General features: G+C 47.7%; 1 protein-coding gene across 1 annotated transcript in view; it reads left to right on the top strand.

Annotated features, from left to right (window-relative positions):
- LOC122926608 (estradiol 17 beta-dehydrogenase 5-like) overlaps positions 1–7,934 on the top strand; it is a 52,072-nt gene extending 44,138 nt beyond the window's left edge. The window contains exon 9 of the mRNA XM_044278033.1: positions 7,892–7,934. Coding sequence (XP_044133968.1) covers positions 7,892–7,934 — 43 coding nt within the window. The remainder of the gene's footprint in view (positions 1–7,891) is intronic.
- Positions 7,935–14,759: the final 6,825 nt, after the last annotated feature.

Below are 14,759 nucleotides of genomic sequence, written 5' to 3'. Positions count from 1 at the left end.
CGCAGAGACTTTCGCATGATGGTCCGGTCGTCCCGACCTGTAGCTGATTTGTGCCCGGCCTGGTATTACTGCAGGATACCAGTGTCATGGCGCCGGCTAAGGAGGGAGGGATGGGGGATGGGGACCGTCGAGGGGGGGGGTTTCTTCACCCACGAGGATAAGCACGGCAACGGAAAGGGCGCGAATGTGTGTGTGAACGCGCGAGCATAAGTTCGCGCAATCATTCACATCTTCGCCAGCCAATCACTTCATACCTGTCATGGAACCATGAACCAGACGTACAACAAGAGATAAGTGGAAATAAGAAGGCTTTATTGAAAATCAAGCTGTAGGCAAAAGTCCAAACGGATGGCTAAACCGAAGCAGGGTCTTGCGAAGCCAGAGGTCAGGAACCAGAAGGGTAGTCAGACGAAGCCTGGATCAGGAACCAGCAGGGTAGTCAGACGAAGCCTGGATCAGGAACCAGCAGGGTAGTCAGACGAAGCCAGGATCAGGAACCAGAAGGGTAGTCAGACGAAGCCTGGATCAGGAACCAGCAGGGTAGTCAGACAAAGCCAGGCTCAGGAACCAGAAGCAGCAGCAGTCTTAGAAGCATGTGAACACAGGAGGACCAAGCAAGGAACTGAAGCTACAGACCTCCTATATATATGAGTTAGGCATCCAGCTCCTCCCAGTGGGAAGGAGAAGCCGCAGGGTGGGAGGCTACAAGAAACCCAGAAACCAAGATGGCCGCCAGCACATGTCAAACGAAGGAGAACAGCAAGAAGGTAAGACCATGACAGTACCTCCCCCTCAAGGGCCCCTCCTCCGCGGAGTAAAGAACGGTTTCTGAGGGAAGCGTGCGTGGAAGGCTCGGAGCAAGGCAGGAGCATGGACATCTGCGGAGGGAACCCAGGAACGCTCCTCTGGACCATAACCACGCCAATGGACCAAAAACTGCACCCGACCGCGGACCAGGCGTGAGTCCAGGATATTGCTCACCTCATACTCCTCACGATTGCCCACTTGGACCGGACGAGGCCGAGGAACCGAGGAAGTGAAACGATTACACACCAGTGGCTTCAACAGGGAGACATGAAACACGTTGGAGATCCGCATGCCAGGAGGAAGCGCAAGGGCATAGGCTACCGGGTTTACCCTGCGAAGCACTCGGAAGGGACCAACAAAGCGAGGCGCCAGCTTGGGAGTGGGCACTCGAAGGTTGAGGTTGCGGGTGGACAACCATACGCGGTCTCCGACCTGGTAGGAAGGAGCGGGCGCTCGTCTGCGATCAGCCTGGAGTCTCTGGCGCTGCGCAGAGACCTCAAGGGACCTCTGGATCTGTACCCAAGAAGCACGTAGGACGGAAAGGTGATCCTCCACAGCCGGAATATCCTGGGGAGAGAATACCTCCGGTAACACGGCAGGTTGGAACCCATAATTGGCCATGAAGGGAGACGTCCCAGAGGAAGAGTTCACCGCCGTGTTCCTGGCAAACTCAGCCCAAGGCAGGAGGTCAACCCAATTGTCTTGGTGATCGGAGACATAGCAACGAAGGAATTGCTCCAAGGCCTGATTGGATCGTTCTGCGGCCCCATTGGACTGAGGGTGGTAGGCCGAGGAGAAAGAGAGATGAATCCCCAACTGGGAGCAAAAGGCGCGCCAGAACCTGGACACAAACTGACTCCCCCGATCCGACACAATCTCCTTGGGCAAACCGTGCAACCGGAAGACCTCCCTGGCAAAAATCGAGGCCAACTCTTGTGCAGAGGGTAACTTCTTGAGAGGAACACAGTGGCACATTTTGGAAAACCGATCCACAATCATGAGAATGACCGTATGGCCTCGGGATGCAGGGAGGTCCACAATGAAATCCATCCCCAGGTGTGACCATGGACGCTCCCTGGTGGCTATGGGTTGCAAAAGGCCCAACGGAAGGTGCCGAGGGGACTTACTCTGGGCACAAACGGAGCATGCCGCTACGTATGCGGCGATGTCGGAACGTAGAGAAGGCCACCAGAACAGACGTGAAACAGCCCAGGACAGCTGATTCTTTCCAGGATGCCCCGCGGCCTTGGAGTTATTATAGGTTCGCAACAACCGAGTGCGCAACTCCTCAGGCACAAAACATCTGCCGTTGGGTCTCCCAGAGGGAGCACCAGATTGAGCCGCCAAAATCTGCTCACCCAGGGGAGAGGTCAGGCTGGTGCGAATGGCGGCCAGGATCTGATTCGGAGGTATGACCGAAGTCGGAATCGACTCCTCCCCGGACAGCTCGGAGTACTGCCGTGATAAGGCATCCGCTCTGATGTTCTTGGAACCGGGTAGGTAGGAGACCACGTAATTAAAACGTGACAAGAACAGAGCCCATCTGGCCTGACGTGGTGTCAATCTCTTGGCCTCAGAGAGGTAAGTCAGATTCTTGTGGTCCGTCAGGATGAGAACCGGAACCACCGAGCCCTCGAGCAAGTGCCTCCATTCTTTAAGGGCCTGCACGATGGCCAATAGCTCCCTGTCACCAATCTGATAGTTGCACTCCGCGGAAGACAGTTTCCGGGAGTAAAACCCACAAGGAAGCAGAGGACCCTCTGGTGTTCTACGCTGAGACAGAAGGGCGCCTACTCCCGTCTCAGACGCGTCCACCTCGAGGACAAAAGGCAACCCAGGGTTGGGATGCGACAGAATCGGAGCCGACACAAAGGCAGACTTTAGAGCCTCAAAAGCTCGGATGGCCTCGAGCGGCCAGACCTGGGGATTACTGCCCTTCCTGGTCAGATCCGTGAGAGGCTTGGCTAGCATGGAAAAGTCCCTGATGAACTTCCGATAATAATTGGCGAAGCCAAAAAAGCGCTGCAGGGCACGAAGACCACTGGGCTGGGGCCACTGTAAGACAGCCGAAACCTTCTCAGGATCCATGGAGAACCCCTCAGCGGAAATGATGTAACCTAAGAAGGTTACCTGGGATCGGTGAAATTCGCATTTCTCAAGCTTACCGAACAGCTTGTTCTCTCGTAACCGTTGCAACACTCGTCTGACATCCAGAATGTGGGCCTCCATGGATTCAGAATATACCAAGATGTCATCCAAATAGACCACCACACACTGCTGCAACAGGTCACGGAAAACATCGTTGATGAATTCCTGGAAGACTGCGGGCGCATTGCACAACCCAAAGGGCATAACCAAGGATTCATAATGACCGGTCCTGGTGTTAAACGCGGTCTTCCACTCATCGCCCGCCTTGATCCTTACCAGGTTATATGCCGCCCTCAGGTCGAGTTTGGTAAAGACCGTGGCCCCTTTGAGGCGATCGAACAGCTCGGAAATCAAGGGTATCGGGTAAGCGTTCTTGATCGTGATGCGATTGAGACCCCTGTAATCGATGCAAGGCCTCAACTCACCGCCCTTCTTTTTCACAAAGAACAATCCAGCCCCTGCCGGGGACGAGGATTTGCGAATGTGTCCGCGTGAAAGCGCCTCCCTCACGTACTCCTCCATGGCCTCATTCTCCGCTACCGACAGTGGATAGACTTTGCCACGAGGAGGAACGGCACCAGATTGTAACTCTATGGCACAATCGTATGGGCGGTGCGGAGGTAGGGCAACCGCACGCACCTTATCGAATACATCCCGGTACTCCTCGTATTCAGGAGGCAACAGAGAGTCCGAGGAAGTACACAGCAACTTGACAGGCCCATGGATGCAACTAGCCCCACACTGCGGTGACCACGAGAGGATCTCGGCCGATCTCCAATCTAAAGTCGGATTATGCTTCTGGAGCCAGGGGTACCCCAAGACCACCGAGTAGTGTGGAGACGAAATAACCTGGAGACAGACCGACTCTCTGTGAACGGCACCAATGGCCATCCCCACTGGAAGGGTCTCCTGAGTCACGTGTGGAGGCAGAAGGGGTCTGCCGTCTATCGCCTCAAGAGCCAGTGGGGAACCTCGAGGCTGCAGAGGAATGGAATTGGCGGCAGCGAACACACTATCAATGAACAAACCACCAGCACCAGAGTCCACCAACGCCTGGGTCGTCACCGAGCCCCCGACCCAGGAGAGGACAACAGTAATCAGTGGTTTGTCAACACGGGAAACCGGGGATGAGGAGACTCCACCCAAGATCTGCCCCCGACAGGATCTCAGGTGCGAGCGTTTCCCGGACGGTTCGGGCATGCCAACCGAAAATGCCCACCGAGACCACAGTACATGCATCGGCCCTCGCGTCTCCGGAGTACCCTCTCCCCCTCGGACAGGCGAGCAAACCCCAGCTGCATGGGTTCACCCCCAGACAAGTCATCCCCAGGAGGCGTGGGAGGAGAGGGAGGCACGGGTGGGACAGCAAACGTAGGCGCCAATCTGTTAGAAGACCTCCGCAGGCTCTCCTTAAAGGAAGGTCTCTCCCTGAGTCTGGTGTCAATCAAAATCAGGAAAGAAATAAGAGACTCGAGCTCCACTGGTAGGTCCTTAGCTGCAACCTCATCCTTCAAGGCATCCGAGAGACCATGAGAGAAAGCAGCGACCAGAGCCTCATTATTCCAGCCCACCTCTGCTGCCAGGGTACGAAACTCAATGGCGTATTCAGCTACGGATCGTGAACCCTGTCTGATGGACATAAGGAGCTTCGCAGCAGAGGCAGCACGAGCCGGCACATCGAATACCTTCCGAAGAGAAGCAACAAAACCGGAAAACTCGGCAACCACCGGATTGTTGTTCTCCCATAAAGGGCTGGCCCAGGCAAAGGCCTTGTCCGAGAGCAGCGAGATCAAGAAGCCCACCTTTGATCTCTCAGTGGGAAAGGCATGTGGCAGCAACTCGAAATAAATGTCCACCTGGTTAAGGAAACCTCGGCACTGAGTTGGCTCTCCCCCAAAGCGCTGTGGAAGGGGGGCAGAACCGGTCATACCCCGAAACACCGCAGGCGCAGCAACAGGTGTCGGGGTAGACTCTGGCGCAACAACCGGAGCGGCAGTAGGAGCGGGCCCAGGAGCGACAACCGACCCATCGGCAACGGAAGCTAAATGAGCCTTGCGTTCAAGCAGGGTTTGCAACGCCACAGCGAACCGACCCAACAGGTGATCCTGCTGATCAAGTCTGGCAACCAGCGTAGGTAGCGAGGATGGCCCTGTACCGTCAGAATTCATGGCTTGGTCCTAATGTCATGGAACCATGAACCAGACGTACAACAAGAGATAAGTGGAAATAAGAAGGCTTTATTGAAAATCAAGCTGTAGGCAAAAGTCCAAACGGATGGCTAAACCGAAGCAGGGTCTTGCGAAGCCAGAGGTCAGGAACCAGAAGGGTAGTCAGACGAAGCCTGGATCAGGAACCAGCAGGGTAGTCAGACGAAGCCTGGATCAGGAACCAGCAGGGTAGTCAGACGAAGCCAGGATCAGGAACCAGAAGGGTAGTCAGACGAAGCCTGGATCAGGAACCAGCAGGGTAGTCAGACAAAGCCAGGATCAGGAACCAGAAGCAGCAGCAGTCTTAGAAGCATGTGAACACAGGAGGACCAAGCAAGGAACTGAAGCTACAGACCTCCTATATATATGAGCTAGGCATCCAGCTCCTCCCAGTGGGAAGGAGAAGCCGCAGGGTGGGAGGCTACAAGAAACCCAGAAACCAAGATGGCCGCCAGCACATGTCAAACGAAGGAGAACAGCAAGAAGGTAAGACCATGACAATACCATAACCTGTCTCCTCATTGGTCATGATTGTAAGACCGCCTTCCAGCCAATCACTTCATACCATAACCTGTCTCCTCATTCCTCATGATTGTAAGACCGCCTTCCAGCCAATCACTTCATACCATAACCTGTCTCCTCATTGGTCATGATTGTAAGACCGCCTCCCATCTTCTGGTATAAATAAACCACGCCTAGCTGCTGGGAGGAAGGCACATTATTGGAACCTACTTGATAACGTCTCTGTGATGTTATTTTGGAGGAATTGCGCACACATCGACGCACACTACACCAGGGATTTCACGATTGTACTTCTGGCGGTCGTTTTCGGTTGTGAGATGCTTAGCACTTGTTGGCCCTTTTGCCTTCACTCTGCGGTCCAGCTCACCCCAAACCATCTCGATTGGGTTCAGGTCCGGTGACTGTGGAGGCCAGGTCATCTGGCGCAGCATCCCATCACTCTCCTTCATGGTCAAATAGCCCTTACACAGCCTGGAGGTGTGTTTGGGGTCATTGTCCTGTTGAAAAATAAATGATGGTCCAACTAAACTCAAACCGGATGGAATAGCATGCCGCTGCAAGATGCTGTGGTAGCCATGCTGGTTCAGTATGCCTTCAATTTTGAATAAATCCCCAACAGTGTCACCAGCAAAGCACCCCCACACCTTCACACCTCCTCCTCCATGCTTCACGGTGTGAACCAGGCATGTAGAGTCCATCCGTTCACCTTTTTTGCGTCACACAAAGACACAGTGGTTGGAACCAAAGATTTCAAATTTGGACTCATTAGACCAAAGCACGGATTTCCACTGGTCTAATGTCCATTCCTTGTGTTCTTTAGCCCAAACAAGTCTCTTCTGCTTGTTGCCTGACCTTAGCAGTGGTTTCCTAGCAGATATTCTACCATGAAGGCCTGATTCACACAGTCTCCTCTTAACAGTTGTTCTAGAGATGTGTCTGCTGCTAGAACTCTGTGTGGCATTGACCTGGTCTCTAATCTGAGCTGCTGTTAACCTGCGATTTCTGAGGCTGGTGACTCCAATGAACTTATCCTTCGCAGCAGAGGTGACTCTTGGTCTTCCTTTCCTGGGGCGGTCCGCATGTGAGCCAGTTTCTTTGTAGCACTTGATGGTGTTTGTGACTGCACTTGGGGACACTTTCAAAGTTTTCCCAATTTTTCGGACTGACTGACCTTCATTTCTTAAAGGAATGATGGCCACTCGTTTTTCTTTACTTAGCTGCTTTTTTCTTGCCATAATACAAATTCTAACAGTCTATTCAGTAGGACTATCAGCTGTGTATCCACCTGACTTCTCCACAACACAATTGATGGTCCCAACCCCATTTATAAGGCAAGAAATCCCACTTAATAAACCTGACAGGGCACACCTGTGAAGTGAAAACCATGTCAGGTGACTACCTCTTGAAGCTCATCAAGAGAATGCCAAGAGTGTGCAAAGCAGTAATCAAAGCAAAAGGTGGCTACTTTGAAGAACCTAGAATATCACATATTTTCAGTTGTTTCACACTTTTTTTGTTATGTATATAATTCCACATGTGTTAAGTCATAGTTTTGATGCCTTCAGTGTGAATCTACAATTTTCATAGTCATGAAAATAAAGAAAACTCTTTGAATGAGAAGGTGTGTCCAAACTTTTGGACTGTACTGTATATGTATACAGCATATACTATATATTGGGGGTTATTTATAATCCTGAAATACACCTAAATTACGCGTATTACAGGTGGAGTTATTTGCGCTGCAATCTGTCACTTCTACCTACTCACACCAGGTCTAAAAAGGTAGAAGTGGAGGGGAAGGAGACAGGCTGGCAAGCCCGTTTCATTTACCATTTTCTACACCTGTTTTAGGAGTAGAAAATGGTCCAAATGTAAGACAGCAAGAAAGCTATCTTACTTTTAGAACTGGGGGAAGATCTGCCGAGGATATGTAGAGGTAGAGCCTGTGAAATCTGAGAGAAAAGTAAACAGCAGTTGGGAGGGACAGGTGAGAGTAAACTCACTGCTGGAAAAAACCCTTTAAGTAAAGCAGCTGCAGTTTACAGTGTGGTGCTTAGTATCAGCTTTGACTAGTACACTGATGTATTCTCCATTGTAGTCTTTTCCGCACATTGTTAGATGTGGGAGTGCGTTAGGTGTGTTTGTGTATTCCTATCTGAGGAACATGAGCTGACATTTTTTTTTTTGTGTGTACGTTTTTCTTTCAGATGGAAGGATCACCCAAAGTTTCCTTTCGCTGATGAATACTGAAGAGGATGGAATCATTATGCCACTGTAGACCAGTAGATCGGATAGATTTTTTTAAATCTAGAAGACGAGAAAATTATATGCTTATTAATTTCTTCTTATTATTTTTTTTTTATATGGGGCTGTTCTATGCTTTTCTGATACAAAGCTCCAAGTCACTTGTGATGAGATTTTGGATGCCAGCAACTACCACTAGGGGTTGCTTACTTCACACTAGTTGATGTATACAATTCAATTTTACAGTTTTTGCATGAGATCCCTAATAAAAAAGCAATAAGGAAATTGGAAGTCCCCAAGAAATTCAATGACCATATAAAAGCACAGGTCACAGAACCTCAAATTAACATAAATGTATCATATTCACATTTCTTGCACATAAGATTATTACTAATAAAAAAAAAATTAGAAAAAGTTTAAGCAAATTTTGTAAAGTCAGCCCATTCCCTTTCTATAAAATGGTGCGGTCTGCAATTTGTCTAAAAAGTGAATACAATATAATAAATAAGTGAATACAAAGTATGTAGTAAAACAGAAAGCCCAATACATACCAATTTTTTTTTTTTTTCTATACACATATAGTTACCAATATCTTCGTTCCCCATTTACCCACCCCCTACCTAAGCCCAGTTAGCCAAACTCAGAGCCGTTCATGACATACAGAAGCATTGAGTTAAAGAGGACCTGTCACCCCTCCTTACATTCCTGTTTTAATAGCTTCATGCATTCCCCATGTAGTAACAATCCTGGGGCATCTATTCTTATGGCTCTATGTTGTGCCATTCCTTTATCATTTCTACTAGACGTTATGAATGAATTGCTAGCAGTCTGCACTAAGGGTACAGAGTGGAGGTATCAAGCTTTAGGAACATTAACAACTACTGTATGTTCTATGCAAACTGATATCTCCTTCCTCAGAGATGATATGGACAAAATCCAGTGTAGCATAAATGAAACAAAACAATCTTTAATTGTCACTAAAAATGAAGTCTCCTTAATGGGAAAAAAATTTAAAGGATTGATTTAGAACATAGGTCCCTCAAAGAAAAATTGACCGATCTGGAGGATAGGTCACGTAGGGGGAATATCCGACTGATAGGCTTCCTGGAAGGATCAGAGGGAGAGTATCCGGTGGGATTTATACAGAAATGGTTGGGGGATTCCCTGGGCCGAGAGTTCTTTTCATCATTTTTTATGGTGGAACGAGCACACAGGGCCCCAAACAAAAGGCCCCCCCCCCCACCCCCCCTCACGTGGCCTCCTTGCTAAAATTCTGTGTGTTAGTGACCGAGATAAAATATTACGCCGAAAAAGAGAGCTAAGCGAGTTGGTATACAATGGAAATAAAATCTCGATCTACCCTGACTATTCCTTCTCTACTCAGCTTAAAAGAAGGCAATTCGGGGAGATCAAGAAATGTCTCATTACCGCTAATATTAAATATTCGTTGCTATTCCCGGCTAAATTAAGAATAGTAAATAATGATTCTGTTTCCATTTTTGCAAGTACTGAGGAGGCCTCTGCTTGGTTGGACGCTAGGGGGATATGAGATGTGAACACCTGCTGTGTGGGTTTGACTTCCTTCTCATACCTTCCTTTTCCTCTATGGCTAAAGTTGAATTATTTAGGTAAAAGCCGCCACTCTGTGCCTCCGTCGCCCTTTTGGGGAGTAAGTTTTTATTATTTGCTGTATAAACGGCGGGTAAAAAAAAAAAAATGTGAGGGATGAGGGGAGGAGTGGGGAGGGGGGGTGGGGGGGTAGGAGGCCTAGGCGATGTGTAAGAGGAGCATGGGTCTCAATCGCCTCATGCACCATAGGAAGGGGGGGTTGGGGACGAAAGGGTTGTTTCGTTTGCCGATGCGGGATCCAATATAGAGTTAGGAGGGAAGTGGATGGTACGGACCATCCTCCAATTTAAGGTTAATGGCGCGCTTTCTGACATGGAAAGTCCGCGGACTGGCGGACAAACTTAAACGGAGGGTGGTCTATGATGCCATCTTTAGACATTTACCCGCCATCGTGGGGCTGCTGAAGACCCATTTAACTGCTGAAAGAATGCACTATATGCGAAAGTCCTGGACGCAGTATGAGTACCACTCCCATTATTTGGCCTATTCGCGGGGAGTAAGTGTCTTCATTCATAGAAATGTGGATTATGACCCATATGACCAATGTATTGACAAAGAAGGCAGATTTGTATTTTTATATGGCCGATGGATGGGACTGGTGTGCGTACTTGCGTTTGTTTATATCACCCCCCCCTTTTTCGTCCAAGGTGCTGAGGAAACTTGCGGAATATATGGGTAAATGGGACCCGTGTCCCATATTAGTTCAGGGGGACTTTAATGCCGTGATGGACAATAAGGACAGGGTATCTGTGATTAGTGAAGCAGGAAGTGTGGGTGATCAGCCGACAGCCCTAGTCAGGATCTGCCAGGAGTTGGGCCTTATAGACGTATGGCAGGCTCTATATGGAAAAAAAAAAAGTGCCTTCTCCTGTTTTAGCAGATCCTGCAGGGTTATGTCTAGGATAGATTTATCCCTGGCGACTCCAGGACTCTTGGAACGGATACAAAAAATGAAGTATGAGCCACATGGTATATCTGACCACACTCCGATGTTGCTATCAATGGCTGATTATGTGCAAAAGAGTAGAAAACCTTTCAGGTTATATCCACATTGGATACAATTGGTTGGGGACCAAGAAAGTATTGGGGAGGATATTTCAGAATTTTGGGCACTAAACTACGGATCCACACATATACATTTTGTGTGGGACTCCCTGAAGGCTATGATAAGAGGGGTATATTGTAAGAGGATCAAAAAAAAAAGGGCGGAATACGCCAAGAGGGAAAAAGAGTTGGTAGAGAGGGTTGGGGCTTTGGAGGCAGAGTTGGCCAGACAGAATAGGGGAAATGTTCGACTATTATTAATAGACGCTAAGAGGGAACATCAGACCTTCTTATATGAAAAAGCGCAACATAAGGCCTTTTTTGCAGAACATCGTGATTTTTTTGAAAAGGGGAAAACAGGTAGATTGCTGGCATCGGTAGTTGCTAACCAAAAGACCCAAACCTGATAAAGCAAATTAAGTTACCTTCTGGCGCCTTAACTAATGATTATCTCAATATTAAAACTGCCTTCACAGAATACTTCACTAAACTATATCAGTCGAATCTCGGGGTGGAGGGTGGAGCCCCGGTTTGTTTTTTGGACAAGGTGGAACTCCCTTGCCTCTCCGACCAAGACTGCACTAAATTAAATTCACCAATAACTCTTGCAGAATTGGAGGCTGTGGTAGATAGTATAAAAAATAACACGGCGCGTAAAACGATATTGCCTCTTCTCCTTCAGATGTTTCATGAATCTTGGAGGAATGGTCCCCTTCCTCCCTCTTTGAGGGAGGCCTCCATTTCTCTAATTCTGAAAAAGGATAAAGATAAGACCGAAGTTGGATCGTATCGTCCAATTTCATTACTCAATACCGATTACAAAATACTTGCCAAATTGCTTGCGAATAGGTTGAGGGGGGGTTATACACTGTCTGATCCATCCGGACCAGACGGGATTCATCCCAAAACAAAATATACAATCTAATATCCGTAGAGCTTTTCTTAACATATACGTAGGAGACGGGGAGGACCGCTCCATCCTGTCTTTAGACGCCGAGAAGGCCTTTGACAGGGTGGAGTGGCCCTTCCTATGGGGAACCCTGACCAGAATGAACTTGGGGGAACATTTTATTAAATGGATACAGCTGTTATACTCTGGATCCTTGGCCAGTGTTAAGATAAATGGGATTGATTCAGAACAGTTCCCCTTACAGCGAGGCACCCGGCAAGGATGTCCCCTTTCACCTTTGATATTCGCTCTGGTTTTAGAGCCTCTTGCATGCAGAATCAGACAGTCTAAAGAGATCATAGGCTTTGGAGGAAGAGGTGAAGAAGACAAAATTAGCCTGTATGCGGACGACATCCTTGTCTTTTTGAGGCAGGGATGTAGGGGAGTCCAACCCTTGATTGACATTCTGGAAGAGTATGGGGCCTTATCAGGCTATAAGGTGAACTGGGATAAGTCTGAACTTCTCCCTTTAGTTTGATCTCCCCTGATGGAGTATTAGGTTTTAGGCCACTAGGCCTTACCGACTCTATCCGATATCTGGGCATCAGAATTAGCTCAGACCTGACTAGATACAATCTCTTAAAGGGGTTGTCCGGGTTCAGAGCTGAACCCGGACATACCCTTATTTTCACCCCGGCAGCCCCCCTGAGCCTAGCATCGGAGCATCTCATGCTCCGATGCGCTCCCGTGCCCTGCGCTAGATCGCGCAGGGCACAGGCTCTTGTGTTTTCAATAACACACTGCCGGGCGGTAACTTCCGCCCAGCGGTGTGTTCGGTGACGTCACCGGCTCTGAGGGGCGGGCTTTAGCTCCGCCCTAGCCGTTTTACTTGCTAGGGCAGAGCCAAATCCCGCCCATCAGTGCCGGTGACGTCACCAGGCTTCCTGTCAGCCCCATTGAGAGCCCCGGTATGTCACCGGAACTCAGAAAAATGCCTTTGCCCTGTGCAATTTAGCGCAGGGCAAAGGAGAGCATCGGAGCATGAACTGCTCCGATGCTCATGTCAGGGGGGCTGCTGGGGTGAAAATGGAGGTATGTCCGGGTTAAGCTCTGAACCTGGACAACCCCTTTAAATATAACTCCTATGATTAACAAGGTGAAAGAAAAGATTCATACTTGGCAGAAGTTGCCTCTGTCTCAGGCAGAAAGGATTTCATTGGTAAGGATGGTGGTCCTCCCCATCGCCCTATACCCTTTGACAGCATGTCCTATATGGGCTTTTAGATAGATTGCTAAATGAGCTAATTTTGGGGAGGGGAAGGGTGAGGATCAAGCAAAAATATATTTGTCTCTCTGGGAGGGATGGTGGGCTTTCCCTTCCATCCCTGCAGGGATACTATATTTCAGCTCAGATAAGGTGGTGGATGGGGCAGGTGGTGGATGGGGCAGGTGGTGGATGGGGCGGGGGGGGGGGGATGGGGGGGGGGGCAACAGACTGCAACGTTGTTGAATATCTTGTCAAGGGACTTTTTGGGGCCATATGAAGATATTTTTTCCATTCTGGAGACTGGGCACCCAGGAAAAAGAAAAAAACAGTGTGTAATCAGTGATACATTAGATAAGGTCTGGAATAAAACGAAAAAGATATTGGGGGTAAGCAGCCCCACACTTTTTACTCCACTCTGGCACAATCACAATTTAAAAGAGTTTAGTTAATTAAAGATTATAATTATTGGAATTCACGTGGTATTAACCGTTTAACCCAAATAACATTGCACGGAAGTATTATTCCCTTTGATGACTTAATAAAGGGTATAAATGTCACCTTTTTAGATAGATATAGATATGCACAAATTAGACATGCATATATGAACACTCAGGATAAAGAATCCTTGACTGATAGGGCAAATTCTTTTTTAGATTATTGCTTTAAATTTAGGGATACACAACTCACCCTTTCACAAATATATCGTAGATTTCGGGACTGCTTTGGAGAAATAACAAAATTAAAAAGCGAGGGAGGATGGGAAACCGAATTAGGCATAGGAAAAACTGTCGATTGGGATATAGTATATCGAAATATTAAAAAGGTATCGATATCTGAAAAATATAGATTAATTCAGTTCAGGATTGTACACCGTCTTTATTATTCCCCTGCCTTCCTTGCTAAAATATATAGGGAAAGAAGGGATACGTGTTGCAAATGTTCAACCGAAAAGGCTGGTCTAGATCACCTGTTATGGGATTGCCCAGAAATAAGAAGATTCTGGACCAGCATTTATGAAGAACTGTATAGCAGATACAAGATTAAATTGAATCGCTGTTTTATGCAGGCAATATTAGGCCTTTTCACCCATACGGATCTTACATCTTGTCAGACCAGAATCTCTTTGGAAAGCTTTATGGTCGCAAAGGTCTTGATTCTTAAATATTGGGGCACAAAAAATAGTCCTACCTACACTGAGTGGAGGGTTCAGATAGACGATATTGATGCATATAGAAGAATAGAAAAAAAAAAAAGCAGAGCAGCCCTGGAAGGGGCGGGTTCTTGATGTTTCCCTCTTCTTCGTTCCAAAGGTTCGGCTGTTCGTGGCATCGGGGGATGACCACGAGCAGCAATAGGAGACGGTTGGATCCCGCAGCGGGGAATCAAGGGGTGGGGGGCGGGTATAATGGGGTCAATTATGTGAACTTGTGTACGATTATTTGTATCTATTTCTTAAAATATTTGTAATGGAATTCACATTTTTGGTTCAGAAAAACAATAAAGTATTTATTTAAAATAAAAAAAAATCCTCTACATAATAATTGCCACTTACTGAAATGAGACAGCTCCTTTAAACAGGCCCATGCTGTGTCATAAATTTGGTTCATAGATACTTTTGCCTATCTCTGTACTAAGTATTGGTTAGTTTAGTTTGAAACATAAATTTACGCCAGATCTGAAAGGCAGTTTTGGAGCTAAATGTTATATATTAGACTCATTTGCTGCAAGCCACCTCTCCTTGATGGGCGAGTTGCAGATAATTTCTCTGAACCTACATGTGCCCAACTGCCATACACTTTGGAGCAATTTACTCCAGATTCTGGGTACCCTCACATTAGCCAATGTGGGCTGGTGTCTTCAATTTTATTGTGAAGCTGCAGTACCAAAGATTGTCCACGAGGTGTCACTTCCATGTAACATTGTTAGAGGGGGAAAAAAAATTAGAAATTCTAGAGTTCTGCATTAAACGTTCTCTCCAGTGTGATGTTTTCCAGAAAATAAA

Source organism: Bufo gargarizans, chromosome 2 (assembly GCF_014858855.1).
Source record: "Bufo gargarizans isolate SCDJY-AF-19 chromosome 2, ASM1485885v1, whole genome shotgun sequence".
Taxonomy (NCBI): domain Eukaryota; kingdom Metazoa; phylum Chordata; class Amphibia; order Anura; family Bufonidae; genus Bufo; species Bufo gargarizans.
The sequence above is the reverse complement of the archived record's forward strand: the minus strand, read 5'-3'. Positions and strand labels throughout refer to the sequence as shown.